The following is a 26,077-nucleotide window of genomic DNA, read 5'->3' as shown; positions in this document are numbered from 1 at the left end:
AATCTTCACAAACGGACGGTTCGCTACCCGCTCATTTGCGGGTAGTGCCAGCGAGTAGTTCGTTTCTCGCGGACGCTAATTTTGAGAGCAGCAGGGGTTTTTTTAGCTGTCGGGCACTGGAGTACAAAAAATTCTTTTAAAACTTTGTTTTTAAATCTAGCCTCAAAAGAGTGGCACACAAACCTAAAGCAACCTCCCTTACTTTCGTTGAAACAACAGTTACGGCGATATTTCGCTAAAAATAGTCCTTAAGACAGCTTTTTCTTTATCAACTGAGCAAAACAGCGTGAGGCTCTTTCCACGGAAGAGTTGGTTGTGGATGAAGGAGCCTGTGGCCTAGATTCCCCGTTTTGGTAAACTCTGAAAGCTGGAGAGTTATTTGCATATGAGGCCCTATCAAGGATGAAAGAGAATTTGCAGTTCAGTCTCGCCGTTTTTGCCCAAAGGGGGGGTGCCTGGATTGTAACATAAAATCCATAGTTTCTCAGCCTTCGGACACATAAGATAATATAGTGCCTATGGTTTTATAATAAAGAATCAAGATTTTGTGCATAATTGAAATAATAGTAAAGTCAGATACAGTATATTAGCTCAGTCAGACACCAGTGTAGTAGAGTCTGATACCAGTGTGTAATACAGTCAGATATCAGTGTAGCAGAGTCTTAGATACCACGTGGTAGAGGGGGTCAGATACATACTCATTAAAATAGCTATAAATGGTGAAAACCACTTTATACAAACTATCATTGTGTCCAAGTGTTGATAACAAGCATTAAAATTCATGTGATAATAATTGAAAATGACCGAATGTCAATATTCTGCCTGAATCCATGAGAAAACACAAAAAAATGTGACTGAACACGTAGATAAATCGGGTGTCACTTTTGCACCCAGTAAGGGCCTCAAATATGCGAACAAGCTGAAACAGTACATTCCTGGGGTCATCCAATCACAGGGCTTCCTGTAGCTGGTTTCGGTTTGTCCCTAGGGCAAGGCAGAAAGGAGATATATAAAGCTTTAAAGTCGACGTGCCTGTTTTCGTCCTAATTTTGACCGACCCAGTAATTTTACTCTATTTCTCCGAATGTTCGAGAAAATAGACTTGAACTTTATTTCTCCTAACAGTTTCCGTTCTCGAGATTTGTTAATAATAATTGCGAATGTCCCATGTGTGTGTGTGTGTGTAGGCCTAAGGTGTGAACGGGGCGTGGCGGTGGGGGGATGTTTTTTGTTTTTTTTACATGCTGGATGACACGGTAACCGGCAACCGGGTACGTAGTCTCAGTGTCACGTGCATGGTAACCGGGCTGTTCAGAACTCCAAGTTCAGTTTTTGTCATCCGATGTTGCCTTCAACCCCACCCCTCCCCCGACTGTATCTTTTTAAAAAATCAATAATCTCCTCATTCCGGAGCCCTATAATACTTTGCAGCGCTCAAGACTTTGAATGAACTTTGGTGACCCCAACCGGTACTCTTTAGATAAATAAGAACTTAATCTTGATTAGTAATCAATGTTCTCTGTTAATTTTTGTTCTTTACTAGATCTGGATCTACTAGTTACCTAGTTGGAAAGATGTTAGTCTAGTTAAGTGGTGAAGGCTGCTTAAAAGCAGTTGGTTGTATTTTATGTCATTTATTTTTCTTTCCATGCAGTATGAGAGAGGAGCGGCAACAGCTTTTGTGTCGAGAAACAAAGCCTTAAAGAAGTTGCAGCTCTCTCTCCCAGACTTCAGGTATGTATCACACCCATGGGGTGTTTTTGATTGAGGCCTGTTACTCGGTTTATGTCGTATGATCATTATGATGGCTCGTTACCAAATAAGACTTGCTGATTTTAATTTAGTACACAATCACCAAAATGCCAGTATGGAGAAGCAGACCAAATTGTGGAGTACATTATCCAGCAGTGCAGGATACAGGACAGGAAATGTGGTGAAACCCTATTGACACATATTCAGGACGCAACGGGTGTATATACGTCCGATAGCCTTGAGTTCCGTTGGAGACACATCCGAGGAACAAACTTTTATTTGACATTGCTAAGCCATTTTTATTTTGTATTTATTTCCCCTAGACCGTGTAGATTCGTTTGTTTGTAATTTTTCTGTGGCGATTTGTGAAGGCCGTGGAGAGGTGACAAAGAACACGGATCTTCTGGTGGTAGTGCCATACAAAGAAGGACTATTCACAGTGGCTTTAACTATTTCTTCAAAGTATTTGGACTAAATTATGTTGTGATGTGTTTTTAGCTGCATTATAGTGTTGTAACTTTATCTTGTTTGTTTCTGCATTTTTTCACTGTCAGCTTGGGGAATGGGGGTCTCCTCATACACCATTTTTGTAGGGGTCCTGGCAAGCTCAGGAATATATCCAGGCAAATTGGGTTAGATTTAAGGCAAAGTCCAATTATTAAATGTGTAGATTAGATAGGGAAAACAGCATTTTAAATGTCAAAAGGGAAAAAATGGCAGACTTTCAAGGTTGACTCAAAATCGTGTGTCTCTGGGTGCAAAGCTGGTCCAAAACCTGCGTCCCGGGTGAGTTAACACTACAGGAGATGCTGTACGGGCCTACAGAGGAACAAAGCAGGACTGACTAGTATATGATAGATACCCGATTTCAAATGTGATGAGACCTGGAAGAAGAAGACTTGCTGAAATCAGTCTGTTGAAGGGAATTGTGTGCATGTATGTCCAGAATCTTTTACAAAATAGGCTCATCTAAGAAGCTTAGTTAGTAGTGGTTACTCTAGTTTTGACATCTTTTCCATTTCAATGTTGCTAATGCTCTTAATTTGCTTTTTGTGACGAAATAGTCATTTTTGTGTTGGATTACTACTTAACTGTTCTATAACTTGTGCTTACTGGCACAATCAGTAGAGGGACCCTCGGCAACATTTTGGAGAGAGCAACAGAGCATCAATGGTCATGTCCGAAGTGCAGGGATGTTGCTTCCTGAAACAAGAACAAGATAACTTGTGCTTTCCAAGAGTCTTACAACTTGTAGAGATGAGGCCTGTAGAAATAGTGGGTGGGTTTCACAGTTGTAGGACGATTTTGAATTTTTTACATTGTTACACTTATATTTGTCCATCAGAACGTTGTGCGTCTTCAAGGGCATTTACCCGGTGGAGCCTCTACACAAAAAGAAAGTGAACAAAGGTAGTACAGCCATCAAGACCTACTACAATCTCAAAGACATCCAGTTTCTGTCACATGAACCTCTCATCAACAAATTTAGAGAGAAAAAGGTAAAAGCTAACAAGATGCAATATCTGCTTACCTACATTTTGTTTAGTTAGTCCAATAGTTTATAATATATAAACGGAGTGCACTGTCATTGTTATGTAACATGCCTGTGGGAAATGGATGATTGGCAAATATAATATTTTGTTTATAATTTAAGGTTACATTTGGTGGCTTTTAAGCACAAGGGGGCGATCCCATAAAAATGCTGTTTTGTGAAAATCGAAGGTAAAGTTTTTGCCCCTTGTTCAGTTTCTTCAAAAGACAAAGAGAGTTTTCTCTATAACCAAACAAATATACACACCAATGAAACCGAACTTTTCCTATAGGTAGGGCAATGCCCACTTTTGTTGTAGGTTAAGATTTCTGGAAACCCCCAAAATCTGGGTTAGCCCGCTTGTCCTTAAAAGCGACCATTTTTGTAGGTGGTGTGTTTCTCGTACATGGATTGAGTGAATCTCTCAGATGTAGAAAAAGGATGACAGTAGTCTCCGCTTAAACGCACAGTGCTCGGGAGGGCTCCTTAGCGTCACTAAATGTGTGTTTACTCCGAGCGTATGTTTACATGATCCTTTGCAAAGGGAGGAAGGGACGCAGTCATTTCATTGCCTTGATATTCTAGTGACCTCCCTTGAGGGGTGGGGGTCACTTTGGGCAGATAATGTGATGTCACATGACTGTTTTGTGAAGGATTCCCCGAATGCATTTAAGGCTACAAAGGCGTTGAATGGGGGGAGGGGGGGGGCAGACTCAGTGTAATGAATATGCACTATAAAACACCAGGAACAGATAGTCTAAGAGGAAACTGTTTGAGATAGTGATAGAGACGACGGCCCAGCCACGTGGCTTTCCAAGCGACCACCCCGACGGTAAATTCATGGACGACATCAGAATCATAGACCTTCATTCAGAGAAACATTTCTATTGTGATTCACTGAACAAGTACGTTATAAGAATGTAAGTTTTTCGAGCGCAGCTGATTAGGCTTACTTGGCTAATCTTGAATCCTATAGAGACCTGTCTGTTTTGCGGCACTCATGCCTCCACGCGTGTTGCACATCATAGTCCTAGGTCTTTCTAAACATTACATGCAGTCACCCAAACACCAGTGAGAAACCTTGTCTCAAAGGTACATTTCCAGTAACCAATGAAAAAACAGTTCAGTCCCCCGTTTCACCGACCAACCCTAGACCATGACCTATGTGGCTGTGGAAATTAGGTGTGAAAAACGCTCTCCGTCACTTTTTTTGTTTGGTGTGAAGGGCACACTTACCAAATATCCAGTTTTCTAGGCTTGTCTTATGCAAGCTGAGCATGTTGTAGTGAAAATTTCTCCTTGTCAAGCCTAACCTGTCGGCGTGTTTCGCGTATCGGAGGATGCGTTTAAAGGGAGTGACTGCGTTTGTACGCCTAAATTATGTTGTAAAAAATCCGCCAGATGAAGAAAGTGTGCGTTTGAGCAGAGTGTGCTTTTGTATGGTGTGCATTTAGGCGGAGACTACTGTAAAAGATATATGTGGGAGGGAGACTACAGAAATTGTATATGTATGTTCCTGTATATTTGAAATAGTTACTTCTGTTCAGCCGGCCCTGTATGAATCTCTCATCGTGGGATCAATGAAATTGGTCCTTGTCATATTATTATTATGATTATCATTATTTTGTCTTCTTTCAGCATTATGTGCGGAGACTCAAAAAAGCTATTGCAAAGAAAAACAGATTTGCAGAGTCCATCATTAGAGACAACAAACCAGTGTACAGCTTGAAGTCTGTGATCAAGGAGAGGTAGGGTTGGGTATTTTTTTTAAATTGTTGTTTTTAGTAAGAGTTTTTTTACAGTACTTGCAACACAAATAGATCATTTTTTAACACTTCACCTAGATGAATTTCCAACTGGAGATTAAATAAATAATATCTGTTGCTATTTGGGTGATCCCTAACTAATGCCTACCAAAATAACTTAATCATCCACTGGTGGATTATATTGTTCAGGTTGGCAAGTACTGGTGTAGTGTCTTGTGAGATTAAAGGTCAGCCCTCCTGGGGTTTGGTGTTCTCGGAGGGCCCCAGTATTTAGCTCTGTGGTTAAAATTCACACTCCGAAAAATCATCATAATTGAGATTTCGAGATTCATTTGAGTATTTGTGTTTCTGCCAATGTATTTCATCAGACCGTACATTGAAAAACTTTTGACTTCTTCAAAGTTTCTTAGTGGTTAATTTCTCTCTGTTTTACAAACAAGAACATTTCAGGTTAAAGTTTTGTCTCCTCTTGTGTTCCAGATATCCGTCGTTCACTGATGCGCTACGGGACCTGGACGACTGCCTCAACTTGAGCTTTGTTTTTGCCTCACTCCCTCACTCCAAGCTGATTCATGTGGATCTTGTGCAATTGTGTCGCAAAAGAACCGGTGAGCGTTGCAGTTTTTGGAGGGGTGTTTGGGACTTATTATTCTATTTTACATAGAGATCTTATGTCGTTGGTGTATTTGCACATAAATGAAAACATTTCAATTTATCAAGAATTTCGTTGTGTAACCACTCCATTTCCCAATAGATATCAAACTGAGACTACTATCTTGATGTTTTTTAAAAATCGGCTATCTATTTGTGTACCATTCAGACTTTTTAGAAAACAATGGTAGTGCTGGAGTGCCTCGCTTCTTTCCTAGCTTACAGTTGTCCAGTGCTTTTAACGTGCATGTTCATTGTTCTAAGTTGTTATTCTTCTCTATGAATGATTCTCAGAATAATTTAATTGAAATTAGTGACATTATTTTTCTGGTATCTTTGACTGACTGCTCCTCCTTTCCTATCAAACATCTCTCGTCCTTATCTCCCCTTCTTCTTTTTTTATGTTTGGTTTTTACTCTCTTGTAACAGCTCTAATCTCCTGGCACTCATATGACCTTATGCAGTTGCGAGCGCTGTAAAACTTCTACTAAAACTAAAAATGACTAACTTTTGTGTGTTTTCCCGTAGTTGAGTTCCAACACTTTGTGATGGCCACCAAGGCATTACGAAAGGTGAGTACTGTCTTTCAGATCACGTGCCATTTTGGTCTTGTGTTGATTTTTACATAGTAGTACAAATAGCTTAAGTACCCTCAAATTTTCAATTTAACAGGATGTCCAGCAAGGTTGTTAAGTCGTAAAAATGTTGTAGATTCAGTGCCCTGGTCGTAAATGGAAATAAATGTGATGTGATTGTAGTAAATTAAACCTGGGTAATGAACATGAGTAATGGTCCCCTGAGTCTTTTCAGTGAACAGAGTCGTAGCCGTGTTACTCAACGATTACCAAGTCCCATCTTTTGCAGATGCTCGACACTCTAGATATCGGGTTGCATGTCTTTGATTTTTTGTATTTGCCGTCGTCTTGAGGGATCGATCTTAGTAGTAGTACAATCTCTGAGTAGTATCAGTATCGCGGAACTCGAATATTTGAAAACCAAGTCTGATAAGGTCAGTAAGTTCATTTTTTATGGTCGCAATTGTGGTATAATATTCGTTAAGCTTTCCCCGATCTGAGAGTACGTTTCACGCGAACAGGCGGCCATGGCGGCAGGCGGACATGTATGTGACACCGAGGTTCGATCGGGAAAATCAAGATCTTTCACTGTGTCACCTTGCAAATAAAATTTAATCTATACTCGCATTAGTCACTGTGCTGTCACTTGTGGGGAAAAAAAAGAAAAGAAAATACCAAAGTCGTCCGATTTTTAGATTGTCGGGCTAGTTGTCATGACCAGTCAGTGAACCTGCTCGTGTTCGCATCACAAGATATGGCATCGTGTGAGTACCGGCGGTTGATGGGGTCTCCAATATTCATTCAAAGTGTGAGCGTAGCGAAGTATAGATGGTTGGTGAAAGTGACAGCATCTAGATTCTTGATCTATGACCATGGAAAAACTCAGCAAGATAGTCTTTGAAGAGTAGATTGACAGCACTTTTGGCATACTGAAACCCAGGCTAGAGACGGACTTATTTTTCGAGTGATTTTTGTGACTATATGTGTAGACTATATTTAGAGAGAGATCTAGACTAGATCCAGTACAATGGGAAAGTGCTTCTTTATCAACACTGATTGGTTGTCCAACCTTAAGTATTCAGAATGATTGATGGAGTATCCACATGATAAAAGCAAGTTCGGATGTCAGTTTTGTTCCCAAGTGTTTGTCATTGGTCATTCGGATGTAAGGGCTTTGAACAGTCTCATGATATTTCAAAATCACATGAAAGCCCAAACCAGGCAGTGTGGTGCAAAATCTATTCTTAGCTTTACCAAGAACAGAGCAAAGGTTGTGAGCGATACTGAAAGGAGCACCAATAGTAGGAGGAAGATTTCCCTGGCCACCCTGACAGGACGCGTTGGTGTAGGCCGTGTATAGAATCGGTGATCAAGTCCGCTATCGTAAGATGTGTACGAAATAGCCCTTTCTACGTGATTCTCTTTGACGAGAGCCGTAACACAGACAACGGCAAGAAACAACTTGACCTATAGTGGTAGGATTTTTTTTGGGTGTGGTAGGATTTTTAGGAGGAAGATTTCCCTGGCCACCCTGACAGGACACGTTGGTGTAGGCCGTGTATAGAATCGGTATCATTCATACCTTGTAAGCTGTGTTATTGAACTAAAGTGTACACTTTTCATTGGATGGGTGATAGTAAATAACTATATTGTAGCTTTCTGTTCAAAACTGGCAGATTTTCAGTGTCACTGCATCTTGCCCTCCCTCAGTTGTTACAACTCTCACACTGCATGGGTCTACTTGAGCAGTTCAAGTTATTGCTCTACTTTGAGTTGGAGCAATAATTTTTGTCTTTCACGTTCATAATATGAATCATGAGTTCCACACTGGTTCTTGACAGTCGGTATTCCGGTTCTAGGCCCTTCCACATGCTCAAAGCAGGATTCATTTTTAAATATAATAATGAGAGGAAAATATAACACACTGAAATGCTTAAGTCAAACAAGACCCCAGTGCGACACAGATTTGTTGACTGGATATATTGTGTGTGTGTGTTTTTATGTAACATGCCTCTGAAAAATGGATGTGTAATATTGATATTTTATTGATGGCGCAAATGAATTCCTTTTCTCAAGCTGCTGTGGGGCTTGATTTGCTGGGAAGTAAATTTTTTTCCAGGTAGTACATTTTTTCAGGAAATATGTGTCACGATGCAGTGGAATCAGGCGCCTTTCAATTTTTGGGCATGTGGAGTTGTTTGCATCGTCTTAAAACTTGTTCATCTGTTTTCACTTTTAAAAAATTAAAATACCCACCTACTTTGGATAGGAGTCAAGATATTTGCAATTGAAGAAGGTGGAGATCACCTGGTGTCTGAGGTAAAATAAGTAAGTACATGGCAACCAAAGTTTGGTGATTTCCAAAGCTTGAGTGTCCTTAAAAACCGCACTTTTACAATTTTTGTACCGCTGATCAACGTTTTTCAGAATAAAATCTACCCAGAAATGTGTTTTAAATGGACATAAAAGTTGTTGAGCCTAAAAAAAGAAATATCAAACAAAATTGCCCAGTTGCCAGGTTTCTTTGATTTCATTATTTTGACGACAGCTTGATTTCACCACGATACCTCGCATATTGCTGTACACCCTGTTTTTAAACACATTTTGAATGTCCATATGGCTGGTGTTATTTTCTTGTTCTTAAAATGGCAGCTGTATGTGTGTGTTTCTTAAGACAGAAGTGGCCGCCCTCTCTTCTCAGATACGGGACCATCGTATTTCTAGCTGTGTTCCATTGTACCATTCCATGGGAAACTCTTTAGTTACATCAGATAATGTTTAAGGATTCCGACTGGTTATGATTCTTTCTAAAGAGAAAAAATAAACCAATTTGAAAAAGGTCTTGAATTGTGCTTGATTGTTTATAATGGTCTAAATGTGCTGCAGTTGTAAGAGCACGGAACCTTTATTTGAAAAAATTGTAGTATGATTCTGCTACATGACAGCTTTGTGTTGCTGGGTCATGTTGAAATAGTAATAATGCCTTTGTTTTCTCATTTTTTGCTACATTTAGGTGTTTGTATCGATCAAGGGCATTTACTACCAGGCAGACATCAAAGGGGAGACCATCACATGGGTTGTGTCACACAAACGAGGGCACCAGGTAAGTTTGTGAAGTGGCTCATCAGAACAACTTCCCCATCTAGGCATTTGCTACAGAAGTTTCAAGGGATTGGGAACAGAATGCAAATAAAAAAGGAACTAAGATGGCTCACTCATTTTCGGGGAGAAACAAGGTTGTGCTAGAGGGATGTCTTACACCTTGTCATTATATCTAAACAAAATGATGCAAAACCGGTTAAGCGACGTTTTGGAAAAATTTGTTGCCTGCTATCAGTTGCACAGTGTTTTCGGCCAAAGCCCAACGCGTACTTCATAAAAGCCACCAAAAAAATCTTCTTTTTACGCATGTTTGTGTGATTAGCAGCATTAATAAAAGATGATTTTCTCAAAAGTGCTAAACTGGATGTAGCGGGTTTTACATCTCAGCCCCTCATATACACTGTTAACAGTTAGAATAGGATAAGGCAATCTCTTATGGTTATTATGATTTAGTGATTATTGAAACATGCATGGGGAAGCGCTGTTGTTGTGGTTATTTTGTTTTGTGATATATATATTTTAACCGGGTGCGAAAATTAGTTAGCAGGTTTCAGGAATCACTTTAGTTGTCTGAGTCTTAGTGCTTTAATTGTGGTTGAGCGCTACATAAATGTCATGTATTATTATTATTATTATTATTTTGTGTCTTTTAGTATGCTGTTTGTATGTTTTTGCTTCTACAACTAATCTATTCCTGTGACTGGCAGCATCCGCAAGAGGTGGACTACAAGATCATGAAGACATTTGCGGAGTACCACTCTGTCCTTTTGGGCCACATCAACATCAAGCTGTACAGCGATTCTCATCTGGTCTATCCACCACAGGTACGCCCCATTCTCTCTCTTTTTTTTTTGGATTTGTCTCTTTGCTGCTTCTGCTATTGACTTTTTTTGTCCTTTATTAATTTCATTATTGGTTTGATTGTTTTTTTAATGTATTTCTCTCTCATCTGTCATGGTTGCCATTTTGTGTTTCACATAGGCCACATGTGGACTGTCTCAACTGTGCTGCCCTTTTTTCATTTTTATTTTCTATGAGTTTGTCAATGTAGGTAGTTACAGGGTGGCACTGGTAGGTCCTACTTCTTTTCTTTCCCTTTTCTGTTTGTAATATGTCTTGCTCCTTCCCATGCACTGTATGAGCATTATTGTGTGGATGTGCTTCTCTTCCAAAAAATATACTTGAGCATTGTCTGTATTTAGAGCAGATTTGCAGGATGATGAGAGTTAATTCACTCAAGACTAAATCAGAGGAGTCTCAGTTCTCTCTTTATCGAAGTAATATAACCCTCCACTGTAATAAAAATTCAGATGAAAGCAGCCTCTCTTAAGTGTAGGATTTTGAGGTGTTTTCCTTTTTCTTTTTGAACTGAACACTTCTTGTATTCTCATTGTTTTATTTTTTCCACTAGATTGAAGAGGAGATCGGCTATGTGTCTAAAAAGTTCTGCCTGGAAGGAGACAAAATGGATGAGGTACAAACGTTAATGAGTTTATCGATCGGCACTATGCTGTTACAAAAACCCTGATAATAGCAGACACATGAGTTAGCCCACAATGCCTTTATACAGTTTCTGGTGCATGCCGACTCCTGATTTTTAAAAATTGAGGACCTGCAGATCGACTTTGGCAATAATTTATTATTTTTTTTACATTGAAACAGTTTACATATTTCTTCCAGTTCCATGGTTAGTGAACAACATAATCGAAATGTACCATGAATCAATGGCACATGTCATCCTTGTCTTAGATTTCTGTACTTTCATAAGAAGCTGGCAAATTTGTTAGTCTTTGAAGTTATTCCTCAAATCCCACAGAAATTTTCCATTGTGTCATGAGTAATAATAGTAACCTTGTTTTTGAGGGGGGGGGGGGGGGGTTTTACATCATTTTACAAGTAAGGTCAAGCCAAGTTTCTCCAATGGGGGAAGGGGGTGGGGACAAAGATATGTAATATTCCCTAGATCAAATGTTTCAACTTTCTGTTTCACCCTTTGCATACTCACTTATTTGTTTTACTTGTTTAGATATTATGTGGATCAGTTCGTATTTCCCAGACAAAGAAGCTCTTCAATATTCTCATATACAGGTGACTTGTGGAAACATTGGTTAAATTCTTTTTTTAAATGTTTCATTTTGTGTTGTCAGTCTTTTTCATTTCCACACATTTTTGGAAGGATGATTGACACTGTTTTTGTATTTTGTGAGGATTTAGATGTTTGTATTTAATGATGTTTTAAACTGTGTTCTGTTTCAGCATTTGGCTTGTTTGTCCTTGCCCATCAAGTCGGCCGGAGATTTTGTAGAGGAGGAAGAAGATGACCCAGAGGTGGATCAGCTCAATGCAGCCACCGTAAGTCGCTCAATTGTCATTTATTATTATTTCAAAGATGATATTATTCTATATTATTACCTTATAAATACAGTGAAACCTGCCCTGACGGCCACCTCTATAAGACGGCCACTTTCCATTTCCCCCCTTGCTTTTTTTTCCTATATAACTTTACTGTGTAAAACGGGCACCTGTCCAATGCGGCCGCGGCCACCTTATTTTAACTCACAACTCCTATCGCACTGAGCAATAACACCTGTCTTAGACGGCCACCTTAGTGACTCCATTATGTTTTGTCATAAATTGTGCATTGGCCCCGGGCGTTGTGGGCGAGCCGTCATAATTCAATCACCTGTCGTTGTTGTAAGACAGTCCCTCCAATCGATCATGTTGCGTAGGCCCCTCCCACTGTTGACCAATAGGTACCCGGTAACAATTTTTCAGCTTCTGGTGAGGTAAGCGTGTGATCCCTCATAACCAATAGCCATAAGCCCTGCCCACAACTCATACGCAAATCGTAAGTGAGATGAGTGGTCACTGTTTACCCAGTCTGTAACAAAGAAACAATGGACGTCAACATGAACTTGTGACAGAAGCATCGCTCTTTCTCCGAGTGGTGGCGACCTGTGTGTTTGTCATTGTTTTACCATAGCACTCGGTCCTCCTTGTCTGACACATTTCGTTTTATTGTCACTCTTGCACAAAAGCAGCGACAAAAGAAAAAAAAGAAGAAAAAAACCCAGCGAAAACAACAGCAATGATGTGGTTATCTTCGGTTGGGACCTCAGAAAGGAATGGTTTGTTTTCCTGGTCTTGATCAGTCCTGCCTAAGACGGCCGCCTGTCTTATGCGGCCACTTTTCTCCTTGACAATGGGTGGCCGTCTTACACAGGTTCGACTATATTTTTTTAACTTTTGTCTTCAATTGTAGCCTGATCTCCAAGCCCCAAAAACTTTGAGGATGTGTTACGTTGTGAAACTAACACGCTATCTCAAGTTAGCATGCAGTAGTAATATCCCCCAGTGTCTCATTGACACACAGAGAGATCGTGAACTGATGAGGTTTATTGCACTTGCTCGTGCTAGCTTTTTATAGTATGTAAAATATTTTCACTATGTCTTTGGCCTCTACTTGTACAAATTTTAAACTCTACACTTTGTCTGTCATGTATTGGAGTTTACGTGTTGTTTTTTTTGTTATTGAATGGTTGTTTGAGTTAACCTGATTTTATTCTCTTGTCTTATTACTAAGTTGAGGGCCAGGTAAAATTTCTGGTTTGAACTGAGAAGTGTCATGGTCAAATCTCAGCGGCTCAGGGCTTTTCAAAGTTGTGCCTTCACTTTCTTTAGATTTCTGTTTCCATACATAAAGTCCCATTATGACATGGTTGTGTCAATTGCTGCTTCTGAACTCATTAACTCGTGGTTGTTGAAGTGAACTTTTTTATTTTTGAATTGGTTTCTTTTAAGAACTTTCACCTTGGAACCCATACATTGTGATACTGTTTCTGGAGTTCAAAAACACTATGCTGTAAAAACAGCCTCTCAGCCTGAGCAGTCCTGTTATTATTGGCAGGCTGGAAAATCGACCCTGGATCAGAGTTAGGATTAAAACAAATGTTCTTTTGTCTCAGATGCCTGGTGTTTTCATAAATTCGTTGTTTCTGTTTTTGTAATCAGGAAGACGATCCAGACTTTGTGGAAAAGTCAAAATTGGAGGCAGAGAGTGTGCGACAACTGCAGAGCTTGTTCAAGGGGTTGAAATTTTTCCTTGGCAGGGAGGTCCCAAGAGATGAGCTGACGTTTGTCATTCGGTGAGTGTTTCTCTGTCGTTGTGCTGTGTCTATGCTGCAAGTCACGAACTGGTCTAAGTATGATGGAGTGCAAGATGAAAGCTAGTGACCATATGCAATGACATGTCGGGTCATCGCACGTCAACATTTGGGCCAGAGATGATGCTTCTATGCATTTGTTCCTCTTTTTCTTCTTCTTCAGCTTCTTTCTTATTTTCTTTGTTTTTTCTTCCTCTTTCTCTTCCTTTCTTTTTTTTTTTTTTTTTTTTTCAAAAATGATCTTGTCGTGTGATTTTATTTTTTCCCTGGGTCTGTCCAGATCGTGCAGTAGCGATGTGTTGCCATCTCTCTTTTTCCTTTCCTCCTCCCTCTTCTCTTTTTTTTCTATCTTTTTTTCTCTTTTTTCTTCCTTTAAAAAAAATAAAAAATGACCAGGTCATGTGATTTTGTTCTTTTCCCATGGTAATAATGAGATGCAGTGGTCATTCTTTTCCTCCCCTTTCTTCTTCTTTTTTTAAATTTCTGTTTAAGAAATGATCTTGTACTGAATGAATTTGTTTTTCCCCTCCCTCCAGATCATGCAGTGGCCAGGCATCCTGGGACGACATGCTTGGGCTGGGCGCGACGTATGAGGAATCGGACGACTGCGTCACTCACCAGATTGTTGACCGACCTGCTGTACAGAACCAGAGACTGGACAGGTCAGTAGGCGCTCATCTGACCTCTATCTCGTTGCAAACTTGCCAACTGTCCCAGATTCAGCGATCGGGAATTTGAGATGTCATTTTAGATAACTACAGCATAACACGGATAGCTTGAACACAGGAGACTCAAAATAATGCCTCTGTCGAACTGTGCCTGCTTCCGCTTTTTTTTTTTTCCGGTCCCGGCAAATTCGAGCTATCCGTTTTATACTGTATATCGAATACATCAAAGCTGATTCCTCTATGTAATTTAGTTTGTTGTTATGTGGTCTGCTGTTATAACGTTGGGGGTCCCCGATACCTGGGTGGTTGGCGGGTACCGTGGACTGCTACTCATTTTCCTTTTTTCCATTTCCCTTTTTCGGTGACCTTTTTGTGATCTTATTCATTGACTATGAGAATGTGAGTGAGAAGGTACGATGATATCATTTCAACTCTAAGATGGAACAATATGTGAATATATATTGACAGCAATGATTTTTTTCCAGGACGTATGTGCAGCCCCAGTGGGTGTTTGACTGCATCAACGCTCGGGTTTTGCTGCCAGTGAAGGATTACTTCCCTGGAGTACCATGCCCCCCTCATCTGTCTCCCTTTGTGGAGGAGAAGGAAGGAGAGTATGTACCGGAAGACAAAGTCAAGTTCCTCAACCGCATCAAAGGTCTTGACGAGGCGGAGGAGGATGAATCTGAGCCAGAGGACAGTGAGGAAGAAGAGGAAGAGGAGGAAGAAGAAGAAGGTACAGTCAACATTGTACAAGACGGCTACCCATTGTCAAGAAGAAAAAGGCTTATCGCCTCATTTTGTGAATCATTTGTAATAGAATCTGACCTTTTCTTGGTCTTGTTTCAGGGTGCCCAGTAAAGTCGTAAAAAAGTCATAAATTTGACTCCCTGGTCGTAAATGGTAGTAAATGCGCCGTGAAGGTAGTAAACATTTGGTAAACAGTTGTAAATTAACCCGCTTACGGAATGATGAAGACAGCAAGGCTTCATTGAACCCTAGCCGCTGTACATGACTCCGTTTTTGCTGGTCGCTGTTGTGATGCAATATTCGTTCACCTTTTCACTGTCCGAGAGTAAGTTTCATGCGAAAAAGCGGCTATGCCGGCAGGCGAAAGTGTGTGTGACACCGAGGCTCGATCGGGAAAATCAAGATCTACTTTCGCTTTCAGAAATTGTTGTGGTCGCCAAAGTTCATTCAAAGTCTGAGCGTTGCGAAGTATAGGCCTAGGACTACGGAATGGGATTATTTATTTTTTTATTTAAAGATGCCCTCGGGGGAGGGGGGGTGGGGTGCTGAAGGCAACACCAGAGGACAAAAACTTTGGATGGGTGATAGTAAATTATAACAATATTGTAGCTTTCTGTTCAAGGCCGGTAGATTTTCAGTGTCACTGCATCTTGCCCTCCCGCAGTTCATACCACTCTCTCACTGCATGGGTCTACTAGAGCCATTCAAGTTATTGAGTTTGAGCTATTGCCTTTCATGTTCATAATATTATGAGTCATGACACCCAGATTGCTTCTTAACAGTCAAAATTCTTGTTCAAGGCCCTTCCGAACGCTCAAAGCAGGATTCATTTTTTAATATATAAATAATGAGAGGAAAATTTATCACACACTGAAATACTTAGGGTAAGTCAAACAAGACCCCAGTGCAACACTGACATGTTGTTGACTGGGTATATTTTTCGTGTGTTTGTGTGTGTTGATATGTAACATGCCTCTGGAAAATGGATGACCCCCTGGATAATTGAGAAGCCAGTTTGGCAGTCACCCTGTGTGCACACATTAGGTCTAAATCTAAACCCCCCCCCCCAACCAGTGCTACTGACTGAAGCGTCTTTAGGCCATTCCCAAAGGGGGGGGGGGGTTGTTAACATGCTCTTATGCACAGTAGAATTGTAAGAATGGGCTGATTTATCAATGTCATGCTTTTACTGTGCCGTAACAACATAGGGGGGACTGCTGCTTTTTCTTCTTATCCTTACTATCGTCATTTTCCCTCTACTTCTTTTGTATGTTTGTCACTCTTGTGACACACTATTTCTTGATAGTCGAAGCAGACTTTGTGCTGTTTAGGCTAGAAAGGTGAGCAGGGTAAGCTTGATTGCCCGTTTGGATTTTTCTGTTGACATTTACCCCTTGTTGCTCATATGGCCTTATTCAGTTGGGAGCGATGTAAAACATTACTCATAACTAAAACTAAATCTAGCGGCGAGCAAGCTTGCGATCGTCTGTCTATCCTCCATTTTGTTGACTAGACGTTGCGTGTTGTTTTTGTTCCATATATTTTGTAATGATAATATATGTTAGTGATGGTGCTAATGAACTCCCTTTTTCGAGCTGGTGTGGGGCTTGATTTGCTGGGTAGTAAAAAAAATTTCCAGGTAGTAAATTTTTTCAGCAAATATTGCTTGTTTGGGGGGGGTTTTTCCTTTCTTTTTTTTTTTTTTTCCCCCTGTAGAATTATTTCTTTATCCTTTTGAAAAGCTAATTGCCATATTTTATTAGTCATTTGTAATACAGTCTGTTTTCTTTTAAAGTATTCTTTTGCCTTGTTGTGTCTTCAGAGAAGCCTAAGAGCAGAAAGAGGCAGAGGCAGGACACAGAAGAAGCAGAAACAGAGGGCAAAGTGGCAAAGAAGTCAAAGGTGAGAGCTGCATTCTCTGACTGCGAGGGGTCTTTTACACTTAAAAACCAATTCTGGTCTTGTCTGTGTCACTCAATGATCTGTCCTGTGAAAGAGGCGGGATCTCCGAAATCAATGTCCACCTCCAAAAGGTTTGAGCCAAACGCAAAAATTTGTGCCAAGTGCTTTTCCCAAGGACACAGCGTCAAATCAAGCTGAGCCTTGAACCCCCTGAGTGCGCAGTCTCATGATAACGAGCCTGGTTGCCTAACCATTTGACTACCTGAGTTGTGTTCAAGATGTGAGTTATGACTGTTCATATCATTACGAATCCAGCTATGAGCTCAGCCGAATACATTACCTGTGTATTGTAAAGGGGAGAAAACTGCGGCTCCTTTATGAAGCAAGCTGCATAACAATCGACACTGTAATGTACTGGTGAATTATAGATGAGGAGTCCATGGGAAAAACGGGCATAGTCACAAACTGGAAATTGTGAGGGTGTCAATTTTAAAAACTTGTGGACTCATAACTTCATATTTGTTTGATTGGTGGTTTATTGTTATGTTTGTTGAATGGGAAATCTAACAACAATAATCAACTAACAATTGAACAAAAGTACGATTATGAGTAAACAAGTGTTCAAAATTGATACCCTCGTGATTTTCAGTTTGGGACTATTCCCATTTTTCCCGCGGACTCCCCAAATATTATCACTTATTTTGTTAGAGAATACGAAGAGCAATTACCAGGAAAGCATCCCTCAAACTTTTGAATTGTGATTTTCATACTTGTTTTATCATGACCGTATTGTTTCACTTAGTTTATTATGAAGGTAACTGAGAATGTTTGAGCCGTACGATGGAGGAATTGTCTCCTCTAAGTGGGCTGTTAAAGACACATTGCCTTCTTGCTGGTTGTGGTTTGGGACGCAGTGGACACACACACACACACACACACACACACACACACACACACACACACACACACACACACACACCTACCTCCCCCCCCCCCCCCCCCCCCTTTTTTTTTTTTTTGTTGTTGAATAGTTACGGAAGTAATGAACAGTAACAAGATGTCGAAACTGGTAAATGGTCCTTTCCTCTCCTCTCCCCCCCCCGAGCATTTCATGTGTTTCATGTTTGTCTATTTTTTTCTTCATTTGAAGGGCAATTTAATGGTTATCCCTGCTCCTTGGGGAGGTTTGGTAGGTATAGGACTTCAAGCAGGATATATCATTTTATTTTAAATTGGATATCACTTATGAAAGTGAGAAAATCAGTGAGGGCTGATATAAAACATCTCTTTTTAGTGTAACAGATAATAAATCTTTCTCTTGACAAATTGTTCACTCTTCAACGGTTATTTCCTTCTTCTCAAATTATTCTTTCACACTGCTGTAGTGCTGTTGTACGGAAATCAAGGACAAACCATGATTGCTGATGTCTGTTTGAGATCAAGCAGTAGGGGAAGAAGAAGAGAAATAAAATGATGTCTAATTTATGTCATCCTTGACCTTCCTCACAGGTGAACTCCATGGCCGTGACGGAGGGACGCGTGGAGAAGGTGGACAAGGGGAAGTTACTGGCACGCCAGCAGGCTGAGGAGAAGCGTCTCGGTGAGATGATGATCCCAAAGAAGCACCGCCGACTCTACCACAAGATCATGACTTCCAAAAAGAAGAGCTCACAAGAGGCGAAAAAACTGCAGGAGAAGAAAGACAAGATTACTAAGGAAAAGAAGAAAAAGAAGAAGCAAACTGGATAGATGTGTTGACGTGTGTGTGTGGACGTGTTTTGGATAAATGTGTCGGATGTATGTGTGTATGGACGGGTTTAGAAAGTGATACTTTTTGTATGCTGGTCAAAAGTTGTGAGTGTCTGTGATGAGGATGACGACGAATGGTTATGTCACGTGTATGATGAGGACTGTGTGAATGCATGTCGGTAGAAATCTTGTATTGTTGCCGTAGATGTACTTCAAATGTGTTAACATGGATTTTATTGGGCAATGTTATTTTTCTGCGTCAAACATTGGTATGGTGGAAATAAATAATTATACGAAAACCTCCTTTTTTTCTTTTGTTAAATCTGTGGTACCTTTCTGTTCAGTTATTCATTCTTTTCTGTTGCTTTCAGGTCTATATTGACGGTATCAGTTGCATGTAGTGTGTAAATAAAAAATTACTACTCTTTCAAAGGAAACAGTATGTGGGGATGTCAAGCATGTCAGAAAATGGAATATTTTTTGTCATGTTCACTCCATATACTTGCAACGTATTAGATATGATGCAAGTGGTCTTTTCACACAATTATGAAACTAAGAAATTTCAGACATAGGCCTCTACACAGTTTTCAACTGTTGATATAGATACGTGTGTGCATGCTTTAACCGTCTCTTGTTTTGTACCTGTGAATGCTGTCGCCATTATAGATTGTTGTACGAGGGCTGTCCCACGGAAAACCGGAAAAGGTCCGTAAAAGCAAAAATCTTTGTCCTATTATAATAAAACTGTAACACATCATACCTCAACATGTGCTTTATTTCTCAATGTAATCACCATCCCGCTGGACACATTTTTCCCATCGCTGGATCTGGGAGAAGATACCCTCCCTGAAGAATTTTTCGTCAAGGGATTTCAACCAATCGTTCACGGCTTCCACGAGGTCTACATCGTCGGTGAATCGCTGTCCAGAAATATGGCGTTTCATTGGTTCAAAAAGGTGATAATCTGACAGGGCCAAGTCAGGACTGAGGGGGGTGTAGTAGAAGTTCCTAGCCGAACCTTTGGAACCAGTCTTTCGTGACGTTTGCGGTGTGTGGCGTTGTGCTGCCATGCTGCAAAATGACCCCGCTGGTCTTTTTCGGCCCCAACCCATCAAGCAGAGACCTTTCAATAGTGCAGCTCATCAAACTCTATCCTATAGACAGTCGACTTTGAAATGTTTAGCGACTCGCAAATTTCGCGAATTTTTAGGCGCCTGTCTGATAAAGTTCGTTAACGCGACTCTTGTTGTCCTCAGTCTTGGCAGAAAAACAAGATCCTAGGTAAACTTTGTCATCGATATCAGAGTGCCCGGCTTTGAACTTACTACATCACTCATATACCTGTGACTTTGCCATTACTTTCTCCCCATAAACAGACTTTATTTCAGTGTGTATTTCTAGAGGTTTGAGACCTTTTGCGGTCAGAAACCGAATAACAGACTTCACTTCTACCCTTGACCAATTTTCCAAGGGGGTAGCCATCTTTTGAGAACTGCTGTGCTTGTTGGTTTGTGTGATTCTCATGGTGCTCAATCGGGAAATTTCTAAATGATTGTTTTACAAGTGTGCGTTTACAGAATGTGAAAATATTGAATAGTTTTCAAATTACAGCCAAATTCCGTTTTTCCGTGGGACAGCCCTCATATATCAGCGGCTGAGCGCAAGAAGTGACTATATCCACTTTTCGCAGTTTTGAGAAAAACAAGTTGGAAATTTTGACAATATTGAAATCTCTAAAACATAGTAAAAAAAGAAACGTTAATAGCTCAATGCCGAATTAAGCTATGGCTTATATAAACAGGTAAAAGAGTGGCTTAAAATTTCAATTCCCATATTGATTTCTCCATTTCACCCTAAAATGGATTGGTCACCTCTTGCGGTCAGCTCAGCCATCAATACGAGTGATAATAGTTGACTTGCTTGTCATGTAGCTTGAAGGCTCATGCTCAGTATTAACAAGTAATATCAAGTTTTGAATTGGCCTGATTGTCCTAAAAACAAGCTGACCTCAAGAGTTTTGAATCGGCGAAATAGTCCTAAATAAAAAGTTGGTCTCAAAATCTAAAGAACTACAGTCCACGCCGGCTTTATGCACGGTTATCAGGAGAAAGCATAAGCATGCTTTAATTCCGAAGCTTGCTTGAGTGCGAAGTAGATATAATCCAGAGATTTTCATATAGGAAATTTCCTTTGCTATTTCCCTTTGTTTGTAAGTAGGCCTATAGTGGTCCCGCAAAAGTGTGCACTGTTATTTTTACCCGCCATGGTAGTTTTAATTTGTTTGTTTTGTTTTGTGGTCGAATGGGAATTGAAAACTTAATTTAGACAGCCAGTCACGATACAGCACACGAGGCCTACGTACTGCCTGTGGGTGCCACTGCACGCTGTATCACATTCATACCACTGCCTTCCTCCCCCCATAGAATACACGGTCTTTGATCTCCGCGCGTGTGAGTATGTCTCCATTACTTGCGTTCTTTGTGTTTCTCTTAACCACACTCCACTGCTGCGGTGTAGACTGTTCTAACTTCGATGGGTCATCATGAAAGTATTGACTGTCTTGTAAATGAAGCGTGCCCGAAGCCAAGTTACCGTGCTTAAAGGTGTGTAATTTATATCGCAACATTTCTGTAAGAGCCGTTTAGTGTGCTTGAGTCCGAAACGTGCTTTATGGCAGCGTGCTTGAGTCCGAAACGTGCTTTATGACGGCGTGCTTAAAGCCGGCAGGGACTGTATAAGTTACGTTAAGCTGCAAGTGTGAAAATGAGTGGTTGGCGGGTGCTCTGGTGTGGTTTCCTTCTTCTTTCCTATCAAACATCTATCGTCTTTATCTCTCCTCCTTTTTTGTGTTTGTTACTCTCTTGTAACACCTCTAATCTTCGGCACTGATATGACCTCATTGTGTTGCAAAGTACTGTAGAACACTTACTAAAACTAAATGTGAAAGGTTTTTTTAAAATAAAAGTATTTGTTCAGCATGGACAAAACAGATCTAACTGATGTAAATATTAAACGATGAGAGAATACAGAAAAGTAAGCCCACTATTCACTTATACATGTTGTACTATGTTCACTTATTAGTGCATGCTGGCTCTCAATTTGTATTGAGGACATGCAGATCGATCTCGGCAGTCAGTTAGTCCTAAGAGTTTACCTATTTCTTCCTGTTTTATCATTAGAATATGCCTCTGTGGCTTAGAGGTTAAGGTGTTCGCCTCTCATTTAATAGGTCACGCACGGGTTTGAATTCGAAAAGCAACGGAAAATTTTCTACTCTAAAATTGTGTCCTTTCACATCCTTTCCTGCTCTCCTCTAATTTTGTTTCGTCTCCGCTTTCTGCTCCCACCCCATCACCTCCTTTTCCCCCTCCTCTGGGCTCCTGACATTTACTACTGACTACTGTCTTTCCAGCCACACCCCTGATCTTAATGTGGGAAAGATCTACAGCCTAGCCTTCTGGGACAAGGGCAAAAAATTTCGGTGGTCTCGTGTACAAGCTGCACACGTTAAAGATCTCCTGGTGGTCTAAAATCGATAAGACAAGAGTAGACTTCGGCCGCCACCCGGGCAAAATTCAAAATTTCCTACCAACTGGAAATGTTTACAGTTTAATGTGTCCTGCGCGCTCATATGACCTTATGCAGTTGCGAGCGCCGTAAAACACAGAACAAAACAAAAGAGTATGGTGTCATATGGGCACTAAAAGTAAGAGAATACATTCATGTGTATGGTGTATGTAAAGGGACAGTAAAAAGTAGCCTGTATTTCACTATATCGTTCTGGGATTCTCTCTCTCTCTCTCTCTTTCTCTCTCTCGCTCTCTCTCTTTCTCTCACTCTCTCTCTCTCGATCTCTCTTTCTGTGCCCCCCCCCCCCCACAAAAAAGCCCCAACCATTACACATACACCAGCACCTAATGATCGTTACAATATAACATGTATACAATCGTATTGTACTGCGTCGATAGGCCTGTGCTATTTTTTTTTCTTTTTTTTTTTGCCCCTGGTTGTTTTAGAAACAACAACTCAAAGTAAAATACATGTACAAAGCCGCTCCTTTCAACAAGCTCCCATCCTGTATTTCTGTTTTTATTCCTTCCATTTCATCGGTTACGATACAGAAAACATTGTGACCTGAATACACGTGTACTGAATATCAACTCGATAATTCATAGCTAGGCTTGGCCTTATTATATAACCACTGTCAGTCAGTGTCGCCACAGTTGGCTACACGTATACTGTTACACTGTACTAGTTTATGAATGAATCATTCTATGGACAACAACAAGTGATTATAATTGCAAAATAGGTAAATGAGCGACCGAAATACCAGCCTTATCAAAATGACGTCACTGTTGATTTATTCGTGTGAACGAGAGAGTGTCACTTGCGAATGAGTAATAAGGAACCAGAGCGCTCGTGTAAACGGGGCTTTCCGATATCATTTTCTTAGAAATACATTTCAAATTTATATTGCTGTTTTGTTCCCATCATTCTCACGAATTTCCAAATATGGTGTCCTTTCTGCGAATACGTTTTTTTGCGGGTTGAATGAACGTGCGTGTACATTGCTCTTATGTGGTTGTAGCGTCAGTAGGCTACCGGTACACGAAACTGAGCACTCTGCTACTTTTTTGTTTTTGATATTGAATTGAGCAATTACATTCTCATTTCTTTTTTTGAAAAATATTTGCTCTAAGGATTAATCAACGTTAATCTTTCTGTGTCACGATTTACCGATACGAGATCCCATTGTGTTTAGAAAGGATGGGGGGCGGGGCGTGTTTGATGTGTTGACGTTGACGCGTGGAACAGAAAGAGTTGATCTTGATTTAAAAAAAAAAAAGACAGCAACGTTCAAGCACTCCCATTTTAACCCGGATTTTCCCATTATAATTTAACAGTGTTCTAATTGATCTAACTCAGTGCTTGAGATAACGTTCTGATCGATAAGGAGCATATTGGGACGTAGAAATTGCAACACACCCATGATTTCTCAATGTGCGTTTGTCGGGTGTGCAATTGTTCTCTGCTAGCATATTCCCGATTTCCCCAGCGGAACGTATTTCGCAATGCGTACAGAGTGCGGTCCCCTTGATTAGCGGAGTGATAGGGGGCAGTTAACTCAAACTGACGGAATCATAATAAACGCACTCAGCAGTCGGTCAAGCTGACTGGACTTCATACACAGAGGCCCGGTTAGGAGGCGAGTGTGCGACTTGTCGAAGACAAAGTTATACTATTTGGAGTGTCGGATTATAAATTCTGTAGGCTTTTCCAGCCGTGGAAATGTCGTCTATTCATCTGCCCAAAGTTGTCAGCCAAAGAGGGAAGACTTCTCTGGAGATAGAGCGAGAGAACTTCGAGAAAAGACAGGTTAGTATCGAGATGAGAGCGAAACTCGTGCGAGAATGAAGTGTGTGTTTACGTTGACTGAGGACTGAGGAAGTCTTAGCAAGTCTGTTACAAAGGTACGAGAGGGGAAATGTTAATTCTATCGCTTTTGGGTTTCAATATCTAGATCTAGATCTAGAATCTATCTGTCTCATGTTGTATCATAGTATCATGTCTTGTATGAAACTTGGACCTGAGCCCATCCTCTAGCAAGGGGAGGAATGCACTGATTTTCATCACCAACGTCGTTGCTAAACACGGTGATTCATTGAAGATGTTTTCGTTGAAAGTCCAGTATGTTGCTCGCACAGGGAGAGAGGCCTATTTATTTAAATAATCTAAATCTAATCGGTTTCGTGGGGCAAAGTCTAGATTCTAGGTCTAGAAGTCATACACATGTCTCTTGTAGAAATAAGGAATAATTGGTTATCTGACTGGTTGATCCGATCAAGAATTTTGTTAGACTACCTACACTACACTACAGAACCTGAGGTGCTGCAATGCCCGTCCTAGTGTTTTGTTTCCTACATTCATTATTAACAAGTCTAGATCTAGATTCTATTATTTCAGTCTCATAGAAACACTAGATTTAGATTCTAGTGGCTACTGACCTAGTGATAGTGATGTGTTATATGCTGGAGACTGCCAATTTTAAAACGTGTCATTAAGGGTAGGTTGGGGCAAATTCGACCATGGGGCAACTTCGACAGTCTCAACCTAGACTTGGCTTTTGAGAATCATTTGACCCCTGTGTCGTGGAATTATCAAAGCCCACTTTTATTCGTTGCACATTTGATTCTATCTAAAAATAAAATTTGGGCTTCCTAGGCTTCCACTTGTTTCTTTTTTTAGTCAGAGAGCTCCAGAAAACACCCATCCAAGTTCGGCGCTCCGTGGCCGCATACTTTTCGTTCTTGAAGAAAAAAATCAATATTTCACCCGTCATTTACTTTCTTATACACGCTTGTTTTCTTACTTCAAAATACTAATCAGTTATTTATAACCAAACTTTGGTATCCTTAGGTTCATTTAAATCCAACAAGAATTAGAAATGTTGATTATTTGAATTTAAATGATTTATTTAAAATTATGGGGTGAGATTTTGGGGGTTAATGCAACTTCGACAGGGGGGTGGTCCAATTTCGACCTACCAGCTTCATCAGAATCCCCAGCAGGCTACTAACAAACAATCACATTTCATTAATTTAATATCTTGTTATTGTTTATGTTTGTTTTTATCATTTTCATCATGGGTTTCCTTGACCGGTCAGATAAACTAGCAGAAATTTAGACAAAGACTAGATCTAGACTGCTCATTTATCGCATTTTCGGAGCTAAATGTGTGTGTGTGTGTGTGTGTGAGAGAGAGTGTGTGTGTGAGAGAGAGAGAGAGAGAGAGAGAGAGTGTGTGTGTGTGTGTGCGTGCGTACACGTAGGCCTATGATATGATTGCGTGTCTTCGTGAGTGTGCGTGCTCGGAGGGAGCGGGGGGGGGGAGAAGGACTGGGAGAAAACAGAGAGAGATACAGAAAATTCAGCATTCCCGAGGAGTTGAGAAAGAGAGAGAGAGAGGGGGGGGGCACAATAAGTAGAATAAGAACCCAGTAGGCATGGCCTAGCCTACTGTTGACCGCCCCCTGTCGAAGTTTCCCACAGCCCCTGTCAGTCAATATTCTTACTCTTTCAGCCTATGTCGAAGTTGCCTCATGCGGGGGGTCGAATTTGCACCACCCCCTGTCGAAGTTGCCCCAAGCAAGGTTATGCCACAAAATCGTGATTGGTTGAAATTTCGGAATGCAACTAGAGTAAAGAACATATAATAATCGAGAAGTAGAATGGCTGCTTGGCACAACGATACCAAGATAGTCTGTGTTCTTTCATAAACGCGGGAGCAGTATCGGTAACTTTTGTGGCACTACACAAACCTGTCGAAGTTGCCCCAACCTACCCTAGGTTAGGCCTCTATACTACATTGGACTACATTCTAGATCTAGATCTAGTCATAGTTATGTTATTAGGCCGGCTCTATTTTTCTCCGAATGCTCGGGAAAATAAACTCTATTTCTCCAAACGG

General features: G+C 40.6%; 2 protein-coding genes across 2 annotated transcripts in view; both read left to right on the top strand.

The window, feature by feature from the left end:
• LOC101855831 (pescadillo homolog) overlaps positions 1-18,912 on the top strand; it is a 23,261-nt gene extending 4,349 nt beyond the window's left edge. Inside the window, exons 2-15 of the mRNA XM_005110132.3 lie at positions 1,655-1,734; positions 3,098-3,251; positions 4,922-5,031; positions 5,530-5,657; positions 6,229-6,272; positions 9,289-9,378; positions 10,085-10,201; positions 10,789-10,851; positions 11,634-11,729; positions 13,389-13,522; positions 14,077-14,202; positions 14,694-14,944; positions 16,781-16,860; positions 18,370-18,912. Coding sequence (XP_005110189.1) covers positions 1,655-1,734; positions 3,098-3,251; positions 4,922-5,031; positions 5,530-5,657; positions 6,229-6,272; positions 9,289-9,378; positions 10,085-10,201; positions 10,789-10,851; positions 11,634-11,729; positions 13,389-13,522; positions 14,077-14,202; positions 14,694-14,944; positions 16,781-16,860; positions 18,370-18,609 — 1,713 coding nt within the window. The 3' untranslated portion in view covers positions 18,610-18,912. The remainder of the gene's footprint in view (positions 1-1,654; positions 1,735-3,097; positions 3,252-4,921; positions 5,032-5,529; positions 5,658-6,228; positions 6,273-9,288; positions 9,379-10,084; positions 10,202-10,788; positions 10,852-11,633; positions 11,730-13,388; positions 13,523-14,076; positions 14,203-14,693; positions 14,945-16,780; positions 16,861-18,369) is intronic.
• Positions 18,913-23,198: 4,286 nt separating this feature from the next.
• LOC101858070 (huntingtin-interacting protein 1) overlaps positions 23,199-26,077 on the top strand; it is a gene marked incomplete in the record, with an annotated part of 68,606 nt that continues 65,727 nt past the window's right edge. Inside the window, 1 exon segment of the mRNA XM_013089008.2 lies at positions 23,199-23,985. Coding sequence (XP_012944462.1) covers positions 23,899-23,985 — 87 coding nt within the window.

This window comes from Aplysia californica, unplaced genomic scaffold, assembly GCF_000002075.1.
Source record: "Aplysia californica isolate F4 #8 unplaced genomic scaffold, AplCal3.0 scaffold00856, whole genome shotgun sequence".
Lineage (NCBI taxonomy): Eukaryota > Metazoa > Mollusca > Gastropoda > Aplysiida > Aplysiidae > Aplysia > Aplysia californica.
The sequence above is the reverse complement of the archived record's forward strand: the minus strand, read 5'-3'. Positions and strand labels throughout refer to the sequence as shown.